The sequence below is a fragment of the Babylonia areolata genome, chromosome 25, assembly GCF_041734735.1.
Source record: "Babylonia areolata isolate BAREFJ2019XMU chromosome 25, ASM4173473v1, whole genome shotgun sequence".
NCBI classification, from domain to species: domain Eukaryota; kingdom Metazoa; phylum Mollusca; class Gastropoda; order Neogastropoda; family Buccinidae; genus Babylonia; species Babylonia areolata.
In genome coordinates, this window is record NC_134900.1 from 5,423,471 (window position 1) to 5,448,096 (window position 24,626).

The window sequence follows — 24,626 nt, forward strand, 5'->3', positions numbered from 1 at the left end:
TATAGATTAGGAAAACAGAGCGTGCAGATTGTAAGATGATAAAAACAGAGTCTATAGATTATAGGAACGATTAACACACAAACAAATCAACAAAAGAATGGGTGAATAGACAGACAGACAGACAGACAGACAGACAGATAGATTACTGAAATATATAGATAAATGTGTGACTGAAAAACAATAAGTTCATCAACAACTGTCCTATATACCAGGACAAATGTCACAACTTATCTGTGTGCATACGACTCCTTCAGAATCATGACGATGTTCCACAAGATGGGCACATCACCACCACCACCACCACCACCACTCCCATGCTTGTAACCGCACTGATAACGATGATTAAAGAAGTGTGGCAATATCTTGACAGTTTCACCACAGGGGAAAAAAAAAAAAAAAAAAAAAAAAAAGAAGGAGAAGGAAAATGTCCTGACGAGAATTATATGCTTCAGAACGAGTGATGTTTTTCATCATCACCATAATCGTCGTCGTCGTCGTCATCATCATCATCATCTTCCCCATCACCACCACCACCACTACCGCAGTCACCATTGTCATCATCATGATCATGATGATAAACATCATCATCAGCACCACCACTAATACCATTACTATCATCATCATCACCTCCGCCACCACCACCACCACTATAATCATCATCACCACCACCCACAAATATCATCACTACTATCATCATCACCACCACTACCACTAACATCGTCATCACTACCACCACCACCATTACCACCACCACCACCACAACAACAAACAACAATACCACCACCACTACCACCACCACCACCACCACCACCACCACAACAACAATATCACCACCACTACCACCATCAGCATCACCACCACCACCATCACCACCACCACCACCACAACAACAACAACATCACCACCACTACCACCATCACCACCACCACAACAACAGCATCACCACCATTACCACCACCATCACCACTACCACCACCACCACAACAACAATATCACCACCACTACCACCACCACCACCACCACAACAACAATACCACCACCACTACCACCACCACCACCACAACAACAATATCACCACAACTACCACCATCATCATCACCACCACCACCACCACAAACCACAACAACAACAACAATACCACCACCACTACCACCACTACCACCATCACCACCACCACAACAACAACAATATCACCGCCACTACCACCATCACCACCACCACCACCACCATCACCACTATCACCACCACCACCACCACCAGCATCACTTTACACTGCTGCTCCGTGCAGTGTGCGTACCAACCTGGACGAAAGCCACTTTGTTCTTGGCGAACCTGTGCCTGTTGGGCTTGGCCTTCTTCTTGGAGAAGACTGCCCGGGAGATGAGAACGATGATGACGGTGATGATGGGCACGCTCACGCCGACACTGATGCCAATGATGACGGTGTTGGCGCTGGGGGACATAGGACAGTGAGGAGAAGTGTGGGTGTGCGTGTGGAGGGGAGGGGAGGCGGGGATTGCACACTTTATATGCATATATATATATCACAATTATATATATATATATAGAGAGAGACAGAGACAGAGAGAGACAGAGACAGAAAGAGAGATGGCTGTCAGTATTGAGAAAGGAAGATCAGTATCAGTATCAGCAGCTCAAGGAGGCGTCACTGCGTTCGGACAAATCCATATACGCTACACCACATCTGCCAAGCAGATGCCTGACCAGCAGCGTAGAAAGGACGAATCATTGAGAAAAGAGAGAGAGAGAGAGAGAGAGAGAGAGAGAGAGAGAGAGAGAGAGAGAGCGAGACAGCCAGACAGAGAAATTATTTATAAATATATTTATATATACATATATGTATATGTATATATATATATATATATATATATATATATAGAGAGAGAGAGAGAGAGAGAGAGAGAGAGAGAGACAGAGACAGACAGACAGACAGATAAAAAAAAAATATATATATATATATATATACATATACATAGACACACACGCACACACACACATACAGAGAGAGAGAGAGAGTGTTGGACAATTTATTCAATAAAGGCCAAAGTGAGAAGAACACACACACACACGCGCGCGCACGCACACTTTATATGCACACATATATATATATATGTATATATATATATATATATATATATATGTATATATATATATATATATATATATATATATATATATATATGTGTGTGTGTATCACAATTACACACACACACACACACACACACACACATATATATATATATATATATATATATATAGAGAGAGAGAGAGAGAGAGAGAGAGAGACAGACAGACAGACAGACAGACAGACAGACAGAGACAGAGAGAGATGGTTGTCAGTATTTCAGAAAGGAAGAATCATTGAGAAGAGAGAGAGAGAGAGAGAGAGAGAGAGAGACAGAGACAGAGACAGAGACAGAGAGACAGACAGAGACAGACAGAGAGAAGCTCCCTCCATAAGACAGGCACAGAATGAAAAGAAACACGACACCCGGAATTTATTTCCTTACTTTGAAGTGGCATTCTCGGTGTCGCAGTTTTCAAGGCAAAGCTGTGTCGAGTCTGAAACTGGTCAAGTCAAGAAGGTTTAATCAATGAAATAGTTAGAGAAGAAGAAGAAGAAGAAGAAGAAGAAGAAGAATATCGATTCATACGTCCCCTGCCTGCTGCTTAGGATTAGGCGCTTTACGTAAACGTTGTCGGTTTAACACACACACACACACACACACACACACACACACACAGAGGCTAGAAATACACAGCGAGAACAATGGAGTGGCGCCAGCGGCGGTGCTTTACATTAGTGTCAAAAGGTGGGTTTTCAAAGAAGGCTGGAATGAAGTGGAAGACGAAGTGTGCCTGATCTGCAGATGTAGTTGATTCCAGACAAGAAGACCAAGAAAAAAAACACAACCACCTCTGCCGCACAGTACGGATATAATAATAATAATAATAATAATAATAGTATTTATATAGCGCTGAATCTTGTGCACAGACAAATCTAAGCGCTTTCACACCAGTCATTTACACGCATGCATAACTCTAAAACTGAAGAAACTGAAGACAAGGAAGAGGCGAGGAGGGGGGGAAGGACGGGGGGGGGGGGGGGGCTATCTTGTGAGGAGGTGGGTTTTAAGGCCAGACTTGAAAGAGCTGAGTGCCATTTCTATCCAATTAACAAATATAAAAACAACAAGAATTTACAATCATGAATACCAAATTACAGCAACAGCAACAGAAGGGGTGGAGGGGGAGGGAGGGGGGGGGTCATACGTCAACAATGGTAATGGCGTCTGGTGATAATTATCACATTATCATTCGATATAATAATTTAAACAAATTTGGCGAGTTTCAATAATAATTAGCAACAGCATAAACAACAACAAAAAAAGTGGATACTGAATGTCAATAATTTAATAGCGTCTAAAAAATACCCAAACTCTTACACAGTCGATATAAGAATGTGAATAAATTATATTTGTCAAGTTTCAGTTACAAACGTTTCCTTGCAGTGCTGAGAAAGTAAAATCCAATTTTGCGTGTTATGGCCCGTTTGTAAGCAATCGCTTACGACTTTGAGAATTCGGGACACAAAAATGAATAATGACATTCATCACGAGAGTCATCAGTATTTTATCATACATTCCGTCCCCAGCGTGTAGCTCCAGTGACGGTGTGTCCTGTAGGAACAACTGTGGAGTGATGGCCTAGAGGTAACGCAGTCCGCCTAGGAAGCGAGAGAATCTGAGCGCGCTGGTTCGAATCACGGCTGAGCCGCCGATATTTTCTCCCCCTCTACTAAGACCTTGAGTGGTGGTCTGGACGCTAGTCATTCGGATGAGACGATAAACCGAGGTCCAGTGTGCAACATGCACTTAGCGCACGTAAAAGAACCCACGGCAACAAAAGGGTTGTTCCTGGCAAAATTGTGTAGAAAAATCCACTTCGATAGGAAAAACCAATAAAACTGCACGCAGGAAAAAAAAATACCAAAAAATGGGTGGCGCTGTAGTGTAGCGACGCGCTCTCCCTTGGGAGAGCAGTCCGAATTTCACACAGAGAAATCTGTTGTGATAAAAAGAAATACAAATACAAACTTGTGGTCTGCAGTTTTGTAGCTAGTATTTGGTGAGACAAATATTTCGTTCAAATCTAAAGCGGGTTGTCGTTTTTTCGGTTTTTGTTGTTGTTTTTTGTTGTTGTTGACATTCTGTTGTGTGTGCATGCGCGCGTGATTGTGTGTGTATGTGTGTGTGTGCGCGCGTGTGTGTGTGTATGCGCGCTTGCTTGCGTATGCGCGTGTGTGTGTGTGCTTGAGTGCTTGGGTGCGCGAGGGCGCGCGTACTTGTGGCGCGTGTGTGTACGCGTTTGTATGCGTGTGTGTAGTAAGAGTGGTGCAGAGTAGTGTGCTTTAAAAAAAAAATTCTTTATTTTCTATTGTTGTTACTTTTTTTGTGTTAATTCTCGATATTTCTTTCGTTCGTTCTTTCTTCTTTCTACTATGATGATGATGATGATGATTATCATCATCGTCATCACTATGATTATGATTATTATTATTATTATCATCATCATTATTATCGTCATCATCATTATCATTATTATTTGCACTTTCTTCCTTCTGTTCAAAGGTATCACACTGACTCGCACAGTCGACCCCGGCAGCCTCGGAGATCTCGCAGTCGTGGACGCGGTAGCCGGCATTGGGGCAGTCCCACAGGACAGCCTCCGTGCCATGGCAGCTCACTTCGTCCATCATGATCAGCCCGGACCCCACGCCATAGGTCGCCAGGGGCAAGGCCCTAGCGTTCGTGCTGTTGGAGACACCGTGCATGACAAGTCAGGGGCAAGACACTAGCTGTTGGAGACACCGTGCATAAGTTAGGGGCAAGACACTAGCTGTTGGAGACACCGTGCATGACAAGTCAGGGGCAAGACACTAGCTGTTGGAGACACCGTGCATGATAAGTCAGGGGCAAGACACTAGCTGTTGGAGACACCGTGCATAAGTTAGGGGCAAGACACTTGCTGTTGGAGACACCGTGCATAAGTTAGGGGCAAGACACTAGCTGTTGGAGACACCGTGCATAAGTCAGGGGCAAGACACTAGCTGTTGGAGACACCGTGCATGATAAGTTAGGGGCAAGACACTAGCTGTTGGAGACACCGTGCATAAGTTAGGGGCAAGACACTAGCTGTTGGAGACACCGTGCATGATAAGTTAGGGGCAAGACACTAGCTGTTGGAGACACCGTGCATAAGTTAGGGGCATGACACTAGCTGTTGGAGACACCGTGCATAAGTTAGGGGCAAGACACTAGCTGTTGGAGACACCGTGCATAAGTTAGGGGCATGACACTAGCTGTTGGAGACACCGTGCATGATAAGTTAGGGGCAAGACACTAGCTGTTGGAGACACCGTGCATAAGTTAGGGGCATGACACTAGCTGTTGGAGACACCGTGCATGATAAGTTAGGGGCAAGACACTAGCTGTTGGAGACACCGTGCATAAGTCAGGGGCAAGACACTAGCTGTTGGAGACACCGTGCATGATAAGTTAGGGGCAAGACACTAGCTGTTGGAGACACTGTGCATAAGTCAGGGGCAAGACACTAGCTGTTGGAGACACCGTGCATGATAAGTCAGGGGCAAGACACTAGCTGTTGGAGACACCGTGCATGATAAGTCAGGGGCAAGACACTAGCTGTTGGAGACACCGTGCATGATAAGTCAGGGGCAAGACACTAGCTGTTGGAGACACCGTGCATGATAAGTCAGGGGCAAGACACTAGCTGTTGGAGACACCGTGCATGATAAGTCAGGGGCAAGACACTAGCTGTTGGAGACACCGTGCATAAGTTAAGGGCAAGACACTAGCTGTTGGAGACACCGTGCATGATAAGTCAGGGGCAAGAAACTAGCTGTTGGAGACACCGTGCATAAGTTAGGGGCAAGACACTAGCTGTTGGAGACACCGTGCATAAGTTAGGGGCAAGACACTAGCTGTTGGAGACACCGTGCATAAGTCAGGGGCAAGACACTAGCTGTTGGAGACACCGTGCATAAGTTAGGGGCAAGACACTAGCTGTTGGAGACACCGTGCATAAGTTAGGGGCAAGACACTAGCTGTTGGAGACACCGTGCATGATAAGTCAGGGGCAAGACACTAGCTGTTGGAGACACCGTGCATGACAAGTCAGGGGCAAGACACTAGCTGTTGGAGACACCGTGCATAAGTTAGGGGCAAGACACTAGCTGTTGGAGACACCGTGCATAAGTTAGGGGCAAGACACTAGCTGTTGGAGACACCGTGCATAAGTCAGGGGCAAGACACTAGCTGTTGGAGACACCGTGCATGATAAGTCAGGGGGAAGACACTAGCTGTTGGAGACACCGTGCATGATACGTCAGGGGCAAGACACTAGCTGTTGGAGACACCGTGCATAAGTCAGGGGCAAGACACTAGCTGTTGGAGACACCGTGCATGGTAAGTCAGGGGCAAGACACTAGCTGTTGGAGACACCGTGCATGACAAGTCAGGGGCAAGACACTAGCTGTTGGAGACACCGTGCATGGTAAGTCAGGGGCAAGGCACTAGCTGTTGGCGACACCGTGCATGGTAAGTCAGGGGCAAGACACTAGCTGTTGGAGACACCGTGCATAAGTTAGGGGCAAGACACTAGCTGTTGGAGACACCGTGCATAAGTTAGGGGCAAGACACTAGCTGTTGGAGACACCGTGCATGATAAGTCAGGGGCAAGGTCATAGCGTTCGTGGTGTTGGAGACACCACTCATGATAAATCAGGGGCAAGGTCATAGCGTTCGCGGTGTTGGAGACACCGTGCATGATACGTCAGGGGGAAGACACTAGCTGTTGGAGACACCGTGCATGACAAGTCAGGGGCAAGACACTAGCTGTTGGAGACACCGTGCATAAGTTAGGGGCAAGACACTAGCTGTTGGAGACACCGTGCATAAGTTAGGGGCAAGACACTAGCTGTTGGAGACACCGTGCATAAGTCAGGGGCAAGACACTAGCTGTTGGAGACACCGTGCATGATAAGTCAGGGGGAAGACACTAGCTGTTGGAGACACCGTGCATGATACGTCAGGGGCAAGACACTAGCTGTTGGAGACACCGTGCATAAGTCAGGGGCAAGACACTAGCTGTTGGAGACACCGTGCATGGTAAGTCAGGGGCAAGACACTAGCTGTTGGAGACACCGTGCATGACAAGTCAGGGGCAAGACACTAGCTGTTGGAGACACCGTGCATGGTAAGTCAGGGGCAAGGCACTAGCTGTTGGCGACACCGTGCATGGTAAGTCAGGGGCAAGACACTAGCTGTTGGAGACACCGTGCATAAGTTAGGGGCAAGACACTAGCTGTTGGAGACACCGTGCATAAGTTAGGGGCAAGACACTAGCTGTTGGAGACACCGTGCATGATAAGTCAGGGGCAAGGTCATAGCGTTCGTGGTGTTGGAGACACCACTCATGATAAATCAGGGGCAAGGTCATAGCGTTCGCGGTGTTGGAGACACCGTGCATGATACGTCAGGGGGAAGACACTAGCTGTTGGAGACACCGTGCATGATACGTCAGGGACAAGGCCCTTGTTGCAGACTGGTTGGGTGGTTGGTTGTTGGGTGGTTGGTTGGGTGGGTGGGTGGTTGGTTGGGTGGTTGGTTGGGTGGTTGGGTGGTTGGTTGGGTGGCTCGTTGGTTGGGTGTGTGTGGGGGGGAGGTGGTTGTGTGTGAATGATGGAGGGATACAGACAGACAAAACTCACACAGACACACACACAGACATACTGACATGTAGGCACACAGACAAGACTCACACAGACACACACACAGACATACTGACATGTAGGTACACAGACAAGACTCACACAGACATACTGACATGTAGGCAGACAGACAAGACTCACACACACACAGAGACATACTGACATGTAGGCACACAGACAAGACTCACACAGACACACACACAGGCATACTGACATGTAGGCACACAGACAAGACTCACACAGACATACTGACATGTAGGCAGACAGACAAGACTCACACACACACAGAGACATACTGACATGTAGGCACACAGACAAGACTCACACAGACACACACACAGACATACTGACATGTAGGCACACAGACAAGACTCACACACACACACAGACATACTGACATGTAGGCACACAGACAAGACTCACACAGACACACACACAGACATACTGACATGTAGGTACACAGACAAGACTCACACAGACACACACACAGACATACTGACATGTAGGTACACAGACAAGACTCACACAGACACACACACAGACATACTGACATGTAGGTACACAGACAAGACTCACACAGACACACACACAGACATACTGACATGCAGGCAGACAGACAGACTCACACAGACACACACACAGACATACTGACATGTAGGTACACAGACAAGACTCACACAGACACACACACACAGACATACTGACATGTAGGTACACAGACAAGACTCACACAGACACACACACACAAACATACTGACATGCAGGCAGACAGACAGACTCACACAGACACACACACAGACATACTGACATGTAGGCACACAGACAAGACTCAAACACACACACAGACATACTGACATGTAGGTACACAGACAAGACTCACACAGACACAGACACAGACATACTGACATGTAGGCACACAGACAAGACTCACACAGACACACACACAGACATACTGACATGTAGGTACACAGACAAGACTCACACAGACACACACACAGACATACTGACATGTAGGCACACAGACAAGACTCACACAGACACACACACAGACATACTGACATGTAGGTACACAGACAAGACTCACACAGACACACACACAGACATACTGACATGTAGGCACACAGACACACACACAGACAAACCGAGAAACAGGACAGGCAGCCACACGGACAAACACACACACACACACACACACACAGACACACACAGACAGCCAGACTTACACAGACGCACACAGAGACAGACCGACAGGCAGGCAGGCCCACAGGCAGCCCCCCCCCCCCCCCCCACCCCCACACACACACACAAGCTGACACAGACAGACAGAGAGAGAAAGACAGAGAAAGAGACACCCACAGAGACAGACAGAGACACACACACACACACACACACACACACACACACAGAAAGACAGAAAGGGAGAATCAAAGACAGACAGACAGACAGACAGACAGACAGACACACACACACACACACACACACACAGAGAAAGACAGAAAGGGAGAATCAAAGACAGACAGACAGACACACACACACACACACAGTCAAAACAGACAGACAGACACACACACACACACACACAGTCAAAACAGACAGACAGACAAACGGACAAAAGAAGAACTTAACCCATCAAAGCCCAGCTGACGGCAGACGACGGCGGCGTCAGTGTGGTCCCACTCGTCGTCACACACGATGCCCCACTGACCGTTCCTCTCCACCTCCACCCGGCCCCGCCACGGCTGACCACCGTCCATCAGGCGTATGTCTGTAACATCGTCGGTGTTGTCATCAGTGGTATCATCGTCAGCATCATTATCGTCAAAGGCGCTATTGTCATCATCATCATCATCGTCGTCGTCGTCGTCGTCGTTGTTGTTGTTGTTGTCAGCGGTATCGTCGTTTAACTGCATTATTATCATCATCATCGTGCTTGTTGTTGTTATCGGTGGTATCATCGGTCATCATCATCATCGTCATTATTATTATTATTATTATTATTATTATTATTATTATTATCGACAACTGCATTATCATCATCATGGTCGTCGTCGTTATCAGTGGTATCGTCAGTAATTATCGTCAACAGCATTATTATTATTATCATCATCGTCGCTGTTGTTATCAGTGGTATCATCGTCAACAGCATTATTATTATTATCATCATCGTCGCTGTTGTTATCAGTGGTATCATCGTCAACAGCATTATTATTATTATCATCATCGTCGTTGTTGTTATCATGGTATCATCGTTATTATTATCGTCAGCTGCATTATCATCATCATCATCGTCGTTGTTGTTATCAGTGGTATCATCGTTATTGTCGTCAACAGCATTATTATCGTCATCGTTGTCGTTTTCATCAGTGGTATCGTTATCATTATTGTCGTCAACAACATTATTATCATCATCGTCGTCGTTGTTGCTATCAGTGGTATCATCGTTATTATTATCTTCAACTGCATTACTATCATCATCACCGTCGTTGTTGTCATCAGTGGTATCGTCAGTATTATTATCGTCAACATCATTATCATCATCATCATTGTCGTTGCTGTCATCAGTGGTATCATCGTTATTACCATCGTCGACTGCATTATCATCATCATCGTCGTCGTTGTTGTCATCAGTGGCATCGTAAGTATTATCGCCAACAGCATTATTATCATCACTGTCGTCGTTGTTATCAGTTTTATCAGCAGTATTAACAACAGTATTATTATTATCATCATCGTAGATGTCATCAGGGTATCGTCAGTATTACTATCGTCAAAAGCATTATCAACATCGTCGTCGTCGTTATTATCAATGGTATCGTCATTACTATAATCGTCAACAGCATTCTGATCATCATCGTCGTTGTTATCAATGGTATCGTCAGTATTATCATCGCCAACAACATTAATATCATCATCGTAGTTGTTTTTATCAGTGGTATCGTCAATAGTTATTGTCAACAGCATTATCATCACCATCGTCGTCGTTATTATCAGTGGTATCGGCATCATCATCATCATCATCATCATCATCATCATCATCATCATCATCATCGTAATGTTCTTGTCACTAGTATCGTTATTATTATCTTCGTCAACAGCATTACTACTATCATCGTCGTCGTTGTTATCAGTGGTATCGTCAGTATTATCGTCAACAGCATTATTATCATCATCGTCGTCGTTACTATCAATGGTATCGTCATTACTATTATCGTCAACAGCATTATCATCATCGTAGTCGTCGTTGTTGTCATCAGTGGTATCGTCATTATTGTTATCGTCAACAGCATTACTATCATCGTCGTCGTTGTTATCCACTGGTATCATCCTCGTTAATTGTCAACATAATCACATTAGTCGTCGTCGTTGTTATCAGTGGTATCATCATTATTATCGTCAACTGCATTGTTATTATTATTATCATCGTCGTTATCAGTGGTATCATCCTCATTATTACCGTCAACAGAATTATCATTATCATCGTCGTCGTCATCATCGTCGTTGTATCAGTGGTATCATCATTACTACCGTCAGCAGAATTATCGTCGTCGTCGTCGTCATCGGCGTTGTCATCAGTAGTTTTATCCTCATTACCGTCAACAGAATTATAATCGTCGTCGCCATCATCGTCGTTGTTATCATTGGTATCATCCTCATGACCGTCAACAACATTATTATCGTTGTCGTCGTCGTTGTTATCAGTGGCATCATGCTCATTACCGTCAATAGAATTCTCATCGTCATCGTTGTCGTCATCGTTATTGTTATCAGTGGTATCATCCTCATTAACTTCAACAGAATTATCATTGTTAGGAGGAAGGTGGCAGAATGGTTAAGACGCTCAGCTGCCAATACAGAGAGTCCGTGAGGGTGTGGGTTCGAATCCCGCTCTCGCCCTTTCTCCTAAGTTTGACTGGAAAATCAAACTGAGCGTCTAGTCTTTCGGATGAGACGATAAACCGAGGTCCCGTGTGCAGCACGCACTTGGCGCACTGAAAAAGAACCCATGGCAACGAGAGTGTTGTCCTCTGGCGAAATTACGTAAAATGAAATCCACTTTCATAGGTACACAAATATGTAAGCATGCACTCAAGGCCTGACTAAGCGCGTTGGGTTATGCTTGCTGGGCAGGATCTGCTCAACAGATGTGGTGTAGCGTGAAACTGAAACTATCATTGTCGTTGTTATCAATGGTATCATCATCATTATTATCGTCAACAGAATTGCCATCGTCATCGTCATCATCGTCATTGTTATCAGTGGTAACATCCTCATTATTATCGTCAACAGAATTATCATCGTCGGCGTCGTCATCGGAGTTGTTATCCATGGTATCACCATCATTATTATCGTCAACACCATTATCGTTGTTATCACTGTTATCACCAACATCGTCGTCAACATTATCATCACAATCGCCGTTGTCGTCGTTATCATTGGCTCTCATCTCATCTCATCTATCCCTTGACCCGTGGGTGGGTCGTTGGGGCACCATGGATAACTGCCTGGTCAGCTCGCGCCACCTGCCTCGGTCCTCAGCGGCCCTTTGAGTTGTGGCAAATGGCAGGCCCGTCCACTCTTTGATGTTGTCCTCCCACCGCTTTCTCTGTCTGCCTCTCTTCCTCCTTCCTTGTACGGTACCCTGCAGGATGGTCTTGGCTAGGCCGTCTGATCGTGTGACGTGTCCATACCAGCGGAGCTTGCGTTCCTTCACTGTGGTTTAGCAGGTCTTTGAATGGGCCATTCTTCTTAGCCCTTTACAACCACATCCCCAAATCGCCTTGGAACAAGACAAGGGGACAGTGACAGTGTGATCGACCATCGCTCTAACATCTCCAAATTCAGAGCAGAAATGAATGCAGAGACGCTTCCATACCAAGGCAGCGACCACCTCCCGGTAGCTTTCAGTCTTACAGAAACTGTCCGATAAACCCTGTATGAAACTGCGTGATCCATTTCAGTATGAAACCAAAGAGACAACCGTCATCGAAAATTAAGACGCAGAAGAAACAAAAGAACGGCACTGAACAGGATACAAACTATTCAGCCCCATGGTGGAATACCGACACAGAGAGAGCCTGGGATAGAAAAACATGCGGCTGTCAAACTTTGGCAAAAAGAAAGAACAAAACCATCTCCGGACAAATGATATTGAAACAAAATGAAGAAAAAACTTAACAGTTTGAAGTCACTGCTCAAGAGGCCAAAAATGACAAGTGGAAACAGTTTGCGAGGCACTCAGTTATGACACAACATTGACAGAGTTCTGGCAATTTTATCGTCGCATGGAAGGGAAAACGTGCACAACAACAACCCCAGACATGTTAGACACTGACGGAACCAAGCTTAAGACAAATGAAAGAAAAAGGATCTGCCTGGCTCAAACGTTTCATACAACAGAGTGATCAAAGAAACTTAGATGAGAAAAAAGAAATATGTGAGGAGTTAAACCAAAACCCTTATGCAGACTGGACCTGATGATGACTTGACAATGGATGATCTAAACGAGGCAATAGCTAAATGCAAGAAAGAATCGGCTCCTGGCCCAGACAAAGTTCGTTACTCAGACATCAAGGAGCTTTCGGAAGAAGACAGAAGCAAATTTTTAAACTATAACAAAAAATTTCCACAATGGACAGGGGCCCAGGAAAGGGGCCAAAGCTTCTTTAAACCCATACCAAAACCAGGGGAAAAAACCAATCGTCAGGTTGCGGCTACCGGATCCTACCAAGCAAAAATTTGGGGAAACTCAGGAAAAGCATGAAAGCCAGGAAAATGCAAGGGGCTTGAACACAGGCACTGCCCCTTTAAACAAGGGGACGAACACAAGTCCAAGGGGGAAAAAGCAGCTGCCCCGGGGAAAGGGTATGAAGGATTTTTAAAAAAGAAAACAAAAGCCCTTCAATTGGGCCGTGAAGATGCCCCACAATAAAGTCCATTTGCGCACCCCTTGGGGCTTCAAATAAGGGAGGGTAAGTTTGACACTGCAAGAATGGTAGCAGCGCGCTTTCCCGGAAAAACCGCCCCCTAACCCCCCGGAATTTATGTCGCACCTTCTAAAATATCCATGGGGCTGCCACAAGGGGCCCCCCCAATTTTCCCCCCGTCCCACAAAGGGAAAACAAGGGGCCTTTCAGACTTAAACAACAATGGGGAATTTTCCGGGGGCTTTTCCCTTGGGGGATGACGGGGCCCGTCTTCAAAAATTCGAAAAAAGCTCAGGAAAAAAACGGAAGCCGTCCCCGAAACAACTTAAACAATTTTCAATGGTGCAAAGACAAAAGGTTTTTCCACAACCAGCGAAAGCCCCAAAAGGGGGGGGTGCACCCTTTAAACCCAAAAACCCCGACAAATAAACCCCCCCCCTGGGGTCATTTGATGGGGTTCCCAAATGGAAAACCCGTTCCTACCTACCTAGGAAAATTTCACCCTTTACAGGGAAAGGGGGACCTTCAGAAAACAAAAGGGAAAAAAAATGTTTCTCAAAGGGAAAAAAAAAGGGGCCTTTCAAGTCTTTTAAAAACAATGGGGAAACCAAAGGGAAATTTAACAACGCCAAACCCCTTTCCGGGTAGAAAAAAATTTACTCCCGGCCCCAGGGGGGATCGAAATAGACTTGGGGAACAACCCCCGTCTCAAAGCAACCTCCAAAAATTAGAAAGAAATCCAAAAAGGGAAACTAAGGGGGTTTCCCTTGGGAAAAACAAAAAACAAAGCCCACAAAAAACCAAGGGGATTTTCCCCGCTTTTAAACCCTTCCTTCAGGGAGCCAGAAACAAGGTTAAAAAAATCCCTGACCACGCAAAGCATTAGAAAAAACCCCCCAAAACCCACGCTGAAACGCGGGCAAAGGAACCAAAAGGCAGCCGTCCCAGCGAAAAATTAAAGGGGGCAAGCAGAAGAAAACAATCCGCTAGGAGGGCCGACTTTGAAACCGGGAAAAAAACAAAAATGGAAAAAACCCCCCCAAAACCTACCCTCTATTTTCAAACAGTCTTTTTCCCCCCACCTAAAGACATTGTCGGAAGGGGCCCGAGGGGAAACTAGCGGGAAGGGGAACTGGGTTATAAAGAAAAAAGAAAGAAGAGGAAAATCACATATACACGATGGCTCCTCACCAAAGGGGGCCTTCCCGGCTGGGATTCCCCGGGGAAACAAAAAAGGGAAAAAAATTTTGGGGAAAAGAACTTCCACAAAGGCCCAACCCCCCCTAAAATGGGGAAATTTAAGCTTTTGACACATGCCCTCCCGGCATCGTCCTTCCATACGCCCGGAAAACCCAAAAGCCATGGGGTCAACCACTCAATTTAAACCCCAACAGAAAATTAAAAAGGAATTTGGGGAAACCCCAAAGGGGGTAACCAAAGCCCAAAATTTCGATTAAAAAAATCACATGGGCATACGCCCGGGGCATGCAGGGTTAAGGAAATTTTCGAGCGGCCCGACTTGCTGGTAACGCAACCAACGAGCGGCCTTCATCCCAGGGAAAAACGAAAACCCCCAAAAATTTACAAAACCAAAAAGAACAGGTTCAAGGCCATCACAAACCCCGATCGCCTCAAAGAAATAGAAACAGAGAAGGGGCGGCCGAAAAACTAACATGAAATAGAGCACATGCTTTGGGAAATCAAACAAAACGGCACATTTCCCCAAAACCCCCCAAGGGGGCAAATTTCTTCAAAAACCCGGAACCGAGGCTCTGTGGGCCGGGGCCCAAAAACCCAAAAGAACCCCAGCAACACACAGACGCCACGGGGTTTTTTTGGGACAGAATCTTTCCCCCTTTCCCCCTTTTCGGCCCCTCAGTGGGCGGTGTTTTGTTTTTGGTTTTGTGTGCTTTTGAGTGCGTTTGTGAATGGCCAGGTGGGAAAATGGGACCAAGTGGCAGGGGAAAATAAGTGTACGGGGGTGTGTTTGTTTGGTGTGTGTGGGTTGTGTGTGGAGGGAGGTGGGGGTGCAGGGGGGTGGGGTTAGGAAGGGGGTATTATGTAAAAAAAAACGGACACGGGGGGAGGGAACAGGATATTGGAAATTTTATATATTTTAAAAAATATAATTTTATAAAATTTATTTATAGGAAAAATCTTTTTTTTGTACGGTTGGAGTTTGGGGGGGGGGATATGGGGGTAGGGGGTGGGGCTTTGGGGAACAATTTAATGGGTTTACCTGGATTGGTTTGTGTGTGTGGGGGGTGTGCCCGGGGAAACTGCGGTTTCGGAGACTAGAAATTAGTTTGGGGGGAGGGGGTAGAGGGGGTGCAATAATTTTGTGTGTGTGGGGGGGGGTGGGTTGTTGAGGGTCAAGACTTTATTTGTTTTGAATGTGCTTTTATATGTGCCCTTTTACAAGTAAGTGTTCATCTCGTAGTGGGTGTTTTTGTTTGGTGTGTGTGTGTGGGGAACTCGATACTTAACGGGAAAAGGGTGTGGGGGGGGAGAGGGTTTCACGGTAATCCGGGGTGTGTGTGTGTGGGTTGGAGCCAGGTTTCGTTTATATTATTTTACGGGGCTTTTATTATTGAAACTTTCTTGTCGGGCATTTTTTTTTTATGCATGTGGGGTGATGGGTGAAAGTGGGCTTCATTTTTTACCTTTTTTTTGGGTTATTTTTTTTACCCTTTTTTGGTTTTTTTTGTTTTTTTTGGGGAATTTATTTAGTTTTTATTATTAATTCATTTTTAGGGAATTACTAAAATTTTTTACACTAACCCCCTTTTTTTTATATTATAATTTAAATTTTTTATTTTATTATTTATTTTTTTAAAGGGAAGCTTACTAAATTTTTTATTCCCCCGTTTTTTTTTGTTTTTTTTTTGGGTTTTTTTTTTTTTGTGTGGGTGTGGGGTTGTTTTGGGGGGTTTTTTTTTTTGGTTTTTTTTTTTTTTTGGTTTTTGTTTTTTTTTTTTTTTTCCCAAAGGGCCCGACAACGCGTTGGTCCCGCTGGGCAGGCTCGCTTTCCAAAGTGGTTTTAACGTTTTATGGTTTTGGCCGTTCGCATGGCCCCCCTGACTACGAAAATGAAACTGAATGGGGCCCAAAGGGGTTTTTGGGCTCTTTTTCCCCTTCCCCAATTTGTGGGGTGGGCCTTTGGGGATCGCCATTAAAACGGCAATAGCATTACATCATTAAAACCACGGCGTTTCAAAAGTTTTTTAAAAAACCCAATTAAAAACGTCCACGTCTTTCCCACGGGAACACCAAAAAGCGCATATCGGGGCAATTTTTGGTTTTCCCCAAACCCACCAAACAGCTTTTCCCCACGTTATAAAACCCCCGCCGGGGGGCACCACCCCACCACCACCACCTACAACAAAACAACAGCACGAAAATCACTTTCAAACAACATTTCCACACCGTCATCATGTATCATCATAGGGAAAAACCCCAACAACAACCAAAAAACAACAAAAGCGACCCCAACATAAAACCCCCAAAAACGCTAAATAAACAACAAACAACAACAACAAACAAAAAAAAACGGCAAAAAAAACCACAACAAAACCCGGGCCCCCGAGGAAAACCGGGTTTTCAATTTACGCCGCGGCCTCATAGGGTTTTTTGTTTCCCCATCGCCGAAGGAATTGGGCCCCACGGGGAGGGTGCTCCCATCCCCCCCCCACAGGGCACGGCATCCACAATCTCGGAAGATAGGCCCCTGGCCGAAGTGGCGGGGGGGTAAGGGGGTTTGCCAAAACCCCTGAAAGGGCCCCGAAATAACACAATTTTCCCCCCGGGGGAACATCCCCAAAAACGAATTTAATTTTCGAACAGCCCTAAAAGACGCAATGTGTCCCTTTAACACCAAAAAATAATTTTTTAAAGTCCCAAAGTCGAACAGCCCAAAAAAGATAGCAATGTCAATGTCCCAACAGGGCAAATGCAGCAAGTCAAGGGCGAACCCTTAAGGACAGCAATTGTCCGTCCAAAAGCCCAAAATAAGAAAAATGGCTCAGCTGAAGACCAAAATTGCACAAGGCCCAAGGGCAAACGTCACAAAGCAGCAATGTCCAAACGAAAAAGCCTTAAAAAAAAAAACAATTGGCTGTTGAAAAGCCAAAAATTTAAAAGCAAGGGGCTATTCCCCAGCCCAAAAAAGATAGCCCAAAGTCAATGTTTAACACCAACAAAAAAACAATGCTCCGGTTTTAAACAGCCAAAAATAAACATTTTCCCTTTTCGAAAAAGCCCAAAAAAGATGCATGTCAAGGGCCCAACCCAAAATAACATCAATGTTTCCCGTTTAACCAAACCCCAAAAAGAAGCAATGTCAATGGCGGGAAAAAGGGCCCAAAAAAAAAACCAAAAGAGTCTGTCCCCAACAGCCAAAAAAAGAACAGTGTCCATTGGGGAAAGTAAAAAAATCGCAAGTCACTGGGGGCAATTTCCAAAAATTTGCCATTGCCAAAGTCGAACAGTCAACAAAGCAGCAATGTCCTTTTCGAACAGCCAAAAAAGCAGCAAAGTGTTTTTTCGAACAGCCAAAAAAAGAACAATGGGCTCGTTTGGGAAAAGTCCAAAAAAAGACAATGGCCCCCGGGCGACAGCCAAGAAAAACCCAAAGGCAAGGGAACAGTCAACAAAGACAGGGATGTCAAAGGCGAACAGTTTAAAAAAGACAGTTACGGGCTGTCGAACGTCAAAATACTTTAATATGTCCGGGGTTTATGAGGGCCAAAAAATTTTTAAAAATGTCCCTGTGGAACACCAACAAGGCCCGCAATGCACTGGGGCGAACAGCCAAAAAAGACCCAAAAACGGCGGCGAACAGCCAAAAAATGACAGCAATGTCCCTGGGGGAAAACCCAAAAAAAAACCAAGGGTTTTGTTCAACTCCCAAAAGGGGAAACAATGGCAATTTAGCCAAAAATGCCCGCGCCCCCCCGGGGCGGAAAACCCAAAATGATGCAAAAGGCCCCCGGTTTAAGACCCCAAAAATAACATAAAAAAGTCGGCCCCAAAAAAACCAAAAAAGAACAAACGCCCAGTTGAAAGACCAAAAAAAAACACAAGGGCAAGGGCGAACAGCCAAGGGCAGCGCAAAGGCCATTGGGGAAAAGCAAAAAAAGCACAATGTCTCTGTCGAAAAGTAAAAAATAACAACAATGTCTTTGTCTAAAAACCAAGAATAACAGCAATGTCCTTGTGGGACACCCAAGAATAACAGCAATGGTCAATGTCGAACAGCCAAAAATAACAGCAATGTCCTTGTGAACAGCCTAAATATAACAATAATGTCCCTGTGGAATAGCGAAAATAGCAGCAATCTCGCTGTCGAACAGCCAGAAATAACAGCAAAGTCTCTGTCGAACAGCCGAAAATAACAGCAAAGTCTCTGTCGAACAGCCAAAAATTAACAGCAATCTCTCTGTCGAACAGTCAGAAATAACAGCAAAGTCTCTGTCGAACAGCCAAAAATTAACAGCAATCTCTCTGTCGAACAGTCAGAAATAACAGCAAAGTCTCTGTCGAACAGCCAAAAATTAACAGCAATCTCTCTGTCGAACAGTCAGAAATAACAGCAAAGTCTCTGTTGAACGGCCCAAATAAGACTGGTAACACTTTACTCCACCCGAGTGTAAAGGGGTAGCTGACTTTGGTCAGGGGAGGTTGTGGAACGAGCGGTTTGGGTTCCACCTTCTGAAGATGGAGCCCCAGACACATTACAGAGGACCTTGAAACCTTTCTTTTGTAAAGAGAGAGAGAGAGAGAGAAGAAAGAAATGAAATCATACCTACACCTGGTACAAAACAACCCATAAAGACTAGAGGTACCCCACATCCTAGGGCAGACAACCACACAAACTGTGACGTCAGAGGACAACCAGTGGAGCGAACATTGAGAGAACTGCTGTGGGGGGGGGGGGGGGGGGGGGGGGGGGGGGTAGTGGTGGGGTGAGGGTGGGGGGGCGGGGGGGGGGGGATGGGCCGTCCTAGAAAACATACCAGGTGAGGCACCGAGAGGATGTAGACGATGACGATGACGACGAGATCGTGATGGATGATGATGAAGACGACAAAACTGACAATAATGATAACGTCAGACGATGACGACACTAATGAAGATGATGATGACGACGACGACAGACCTAAGGACGACGGTGATGATACTGATCGAAACGACAAAACTGACATCGACGGTGATGATTCTGCTGCTGCTGCTGCTGCTGCTGCTGCTGCTGATGATGATGATGATGATGACGTCGACGACGACGACGGCGATGATGAAGACGACGACAATGATGACAATGAAGATGATGATGAAAACGACGACGATGAAAACACTCACGGGTCGAAGCCCAGCTGTCTGCAGACGACCATGGCGTCCGCGGTTCCCCAGGAATCGTCACACACCGTCCCCCACTGACCGCTGAAGAAGATCTCCACCCGTCCCTCCGCATTGTGGCTGCCTCCTACCAGGCGTAGGTCATACTGGTTCTGCCCTGATGAGGTGTGTATGTGGGGGGGGGGGGGGGAAGGGGGGAGGGTGGTGAGGAGGAGGGTTGGTGTGCGTGTGTGTGGGAGGGGGAGAGGTGTAGAACCCAAGAGGCCACAGGTCAAAAGTCGGAGGTCACAGGTATCATCAGGTCACGGATGTCGCGGGGTCGAAAAAGTCAGGTCAGGTCAGGTCACGCGGGTTGTTGTCAGGTCACAGGTCAAAAGTCACAGTTACAGGTCACAGGTCACGTCACAGGTCACAGGCAAGAGGTCATCAGTCTCAGGTCACAGATCTTACGTCACACGTCACATGTTATTGAAAGAAACAGATCTGAACTGAGACAAAATCATATCTCAACACACACAAAGACAATTATTCGATTCCAAAGCAGGATTTAAAAAAAATTAAAAAAATAAAAAAGACATCAGAAAAAACATGGAAGTATATATATATATATATATATATATATTTTTTTTTTTTTTTTTTTTTTTTTTTTTCCCCTTCTCAAACAACGGCTCAGTGGATTAAACGTCTGCCAGAAAGGCGACTCTTTCCTGAAGTGGCGACCACCCTGGAGGCGCGGGTTCGAACCTGCTGAGGACCAGGATAAAAATTTTTAAAAAGGCGGCAATACAAGGGCATCCAGGAGTCATGACCTGGGTGCGGCCCGGCCCCCTTAGAGTGTAAGGAGTTAAGGGCCGAAACACTTGACTGAGAGAGGGGGCTTCTTATTTGTACCGTCCAGCTCTCCCTAGTTTTTCTTATCACTGAGGTGGAGGAGGAGGCGAAGAAAAGCATGAAGATGCCAGATGTAAGACCGTTGATAATAACAGTACCATACGAAGCACAAACAACAACAATAATGATGATAATGATAATAATAATGATGACGACGACAACGACGACGACGACAATGATGTTGATGATTATCATGATGACCAATGTAACCAACAACACATTCGAAAAGAACCAGAACAATGAATAATGATAACAATAATCATTATTATACAACAATGATAGAAATACTACTACTAATAATAATATTAATAATAATGATAATAATAATAACAATGATGGTGATATAACAACAACAACAATAACAACAACAACAACAATAATAATAATAATAATGATAAGAAGAAGAAGAAGAAGAAGAAACAATGATGGTGATGAAATAATAATAATGATGATGATGATATTGGTGACAATAATAATAATGATAATGATAATAATGATAATAACAATAATAATAATAATAATGTTAATGATGATGATAATAATGATGATGATGATGATGATCAATAGAAGATATGACACAAGATGTCATGAAGATGATGAAGGGAAGGAGAGAGAGACGGAACAGGAAAGAGATCAGGTAAAAAAGTGAAACAAACACGAACAAACAACGATCCTATTAATCATTTGATTAATCAGCATTTATATAGCGCTGAATCTTGTGCAGAGACAAATCAAAGAGCTTTCACACCAGTCATTCACGCGCTTGCATTACTCTAAAACTGGAGATACTGACGGAAGACGAAGAAGAGGCAGGACGGGCGCAATAGCCGAGTGGTTAAAGCGTTGGACTTTCAATCGGAGGGTCCCGGGTTCGAATCACGGTGACGGCGCCTGGTGGGAAAAGGGTGGAGATTTTTTCCGATCTCCCAGGTCAACACATGTGCAGACCTGCTAGTGCCTGAACCCCCTTCGTGTGTATACGCAAGCAGAAGATCAAATACGAACGTTAAAGATCCTGTAATCCATGTCAGCGTTCGGTGGGTTATGGAAACAAGAACATACCCAGCATGCACACCCCCGAAAGCGGAGTACGGCTGCCTACATGGCGGGTTAAAAACGGTCGTACACGTAAAAGCCCACTCGCGCATATACGAGTGGACGTGTGAGTTGCAGCCCACGAACACAGAAGAAGAAGAAGAAGAGGCAGGGAAGGGAGGCACAGCAAGAAATGAAAAGAAAAGAGAGAGGGGGGGGGGGGGAGGAGAAAGAGAGAGGACAGAGAGAGAGGGAGGGATGGAGAGAGAGAGAAAGAGAGGGAGAGAGAGAGAGAGAGAGATGGGGATAGAGAGAGAGGGGGAGGGAGAGAGGAGGGAGAGAGGGATGGAGAGAGAGAGGGGGCGAGAGAGAGATGGAGAGAGAGAGAGAGAGGAAGAGAGAAAGAGAAGAGAGAGGGGGAGAGAAAGAGAAGAGAGAGAAAGAGAGAGAGAGAGAGAGACAGACAGACAGACAGACAGACAGAGAGAGAGTTGATTACAAAACGATTACAGAATCGAGCAACAACAAGGAAAACACAACGAGAAAAAAGAAGAAAAAAAGAAGACACAATAAGAACAAAGAAAAGACAAACTCACGGAAACAAAATGCAAAATAAACAAATAAACAGATAAATAAATAGATAGAAAATTAAAATAAATGAAAAAATAAATAAACAAATAAACTAACGTAGAATATTGAAACGAAAGAAAGACAGGCAGACAAACGGAAGAACGAACGAAAGAAGGACGACGGAAGGAAAGCGAATGAGGAGAGAAAAATAAGGTGACAATGCAGACAGGTACAGCTAAAGAAGAACTTAATACATAGAAAGAAAAAAATGAATGAATGTATGAGTGAGTGAATGAAAACAAAAACAATAAGAAAAAAAAACGTTTCACAAAGGAACAAACAACACATGCAAACACGCGCGTACACGTACACACACACACACATGCACACACATACACACACACACACACACCGCATTTGTTTCCCCCAACACAAGACTCTTAGCCCCCCCCCCACTCTCCTCCCCCCCCCCCCCCCCACCCACCCAAAAAAAAAAACCACAAAAAAAACAAGAACAGAATTTCTACCTGAACTGCTGACAATGAACGATAACTCCCAAAGCACGACGAAGATGAGACTCTTCATCTTTATCACCCCGTCAGAGGATGTTTCTGCCCTGTGTTCAGATCAACGCACTTCCGGTCTTCTTCGTGGAGAAAATTCCAGAACTGACAGATGATGTAGATATCCTTTGTTTTAATCTTTTTATTTATTTTTTTTTTCCCCCCCCCTTTTTTTTTTTAAACCTGGTATCTCGTCTAAACTATTCCAGTTTCTTGTCTTTCTCTTCAGACTCCTCCTCTCTTCCTTCGACTACAACAGATCTCGACTGACAGTTTATCAGCGAAGTGGCAGCGATCGTGTGATGTGAAACTAGGGGGGCGGGGGAGGGTGGAGGTTGGGGGCGGGGGGGGGGGGTTGACCAAGAGTTGCCGCGCGCGTGATTTATAATTGATGACATAATCGGTGCTGACTGACACTAAAACTAATATGGGGGAAAAAAAAATCCACCACTAGTCTAATTATTCAGCTGGGGGGGTGGGTATAATAGGATATACTCCGGCAGGGGCGTGTTTCAGTGACTGGCAGTGTGCCTGTATAATTAGTGGTTGCACGTGGGTGATCACTACGTGTCTGCGACTTGACATCGTTTTTCGGTCGCTTGTCTTGTCTCTGATCCTATAAGTGATGCAGTTGGACGACGCCGGATCTGTATATGTCTGTCTGTACTGTTTGTTTGTATGTGTGCATGTTTTTTGTTTTGTTTTGTTTGGGTTTGTGTGTGTGTGTGTTTTTTTTAGGCCTCAGATGCATGCAGGTCATGGGGCACCTGCTTTCAAAAACAAAAAAGATTAAGTGCTTTACATGCCTTCTTCATTGGCCGAAAAAAAAACCTTTTTTTTCACTTCACATTATTTTTTTTTTTCTTCTTCATGAATCCTCACTTTCAGTCTTTACAATAGTGCTCAAATAAGTACGGTTGTTGGATGGGCGGCAAAGGTCATTATAAGAATTATGTACTGGATTCATCGAGGAAATGAAATATAATCAAATCAGATCATGATCTAAAGCAATCAACGTAGAAATGTGGACTGAAGACAGGACAGATTTCGCCCCCAGAATGTGATGGGCTTTCAACGGGACGCTCTTTCCACAGCTTACCCTCAGCTCGTCACTGTCCACAGGAAAATCAATATAACATGTGATTTCGAACTATTCTCATTACCACCAAGCAGCATCATCACACTCATACTTCCCCAGTGCGTTAGATAGATACCCCTTATTTACGTCATTTGCATATCTGTGCATGACATCCATAAATGATGACAAAATAATTGTGTGGGATGTTAATGAACCTTGCACACACACACACAGTGTGTGTTTGTGTGTGTGTGTGTGTGTGTGTGTGTGTGTGTGTGTGTGTGTGTGTGTGTGCGTTCGTGTTTATTTGTGTGTGTGCGTGCGTGTGTGTGTGTGTGTGTGTGTGTGTGTGTGTGTGTGTGTGTGTGTGTGTGTGTGTGTGTGTGTGTGTGTGTGTG

The 24,626-nt window shown here is 45.1% G+C and overlaps 2 protein-coding genes across 2 annotated transcripts in view; both read right to left on the minus strand.

Moving 5' to 3' along the window:
• LOC143299847 (scavenger receptor cysteine-rich type 1 protein M130-like) overlaps positions 1-9,575 on the minus strand; it is an 11,877-nt gene extending 2,302 nt beyond the window's left edge. Inside the window, exons 1-4 of the mRNA XM_076613337.1 lie at positions 9,440-9,575; positions 4,666-4,835; positions 2,532-2,589; positions 1,302-1,452 (exon numbers count right to left, since the gene is read on the minus strand). Of these exons, the coding sequence (XP_076469452.1) occupies positions 1,302-1,452; positions 2,532-2,589; positions 4,666-4,835; positions 9,440-9,567 (507 nt within the window). The 5' untranslated portion in view covers positions 9,568-9,575. The remainder of the gene's footprint in view (positions 1-1,301; positions 1,453-2,531; positions 2,590-4,665; positions 4,836-9,439) is intronic.
• Positions 9,576-20,090: 10,515 nt separating this feature from the next.
• LOC143300007 (CD5 antigen-like) lies at positions 20,091-23,392 on the minus strand. Its single transcript, XM_076613562.1, has 2 exons — positions 23,115-23,392; positions 20,091-20,248 (listed from the first exon to the last, which is right to left on the minus strand). Exons 1-2 carry the CDS (start codon positions 23,170-23,172, stop codon positions 20,091-20,093), a joined length of 216 nt encoding a protein of 71 aa, XP_076469677.1. The 5' UTR covers positions 23,173-23,392.
• Between the last annotated feature and the right edge of the window lie 1,234 nt (positions 23,393-24,626).

Excerpts from the sequence above, each read along its gene's own strand:
- LOC143300007 (XM_076613562.1), bottom strand. The coding sequence starts at position 23,172 with ATGAAGAGTCTCATCTTCGTCGTGCTTTGGGAGTTATCGTTCATTGTC. Across the intron at positions 20,249-23,114 it reads GTTCATTGTCAGCAGTTCAG|GGCAGAACCAGTATGACCTA; the intron begins GTAGAAATTCTG and ends ACACCTCATCAG.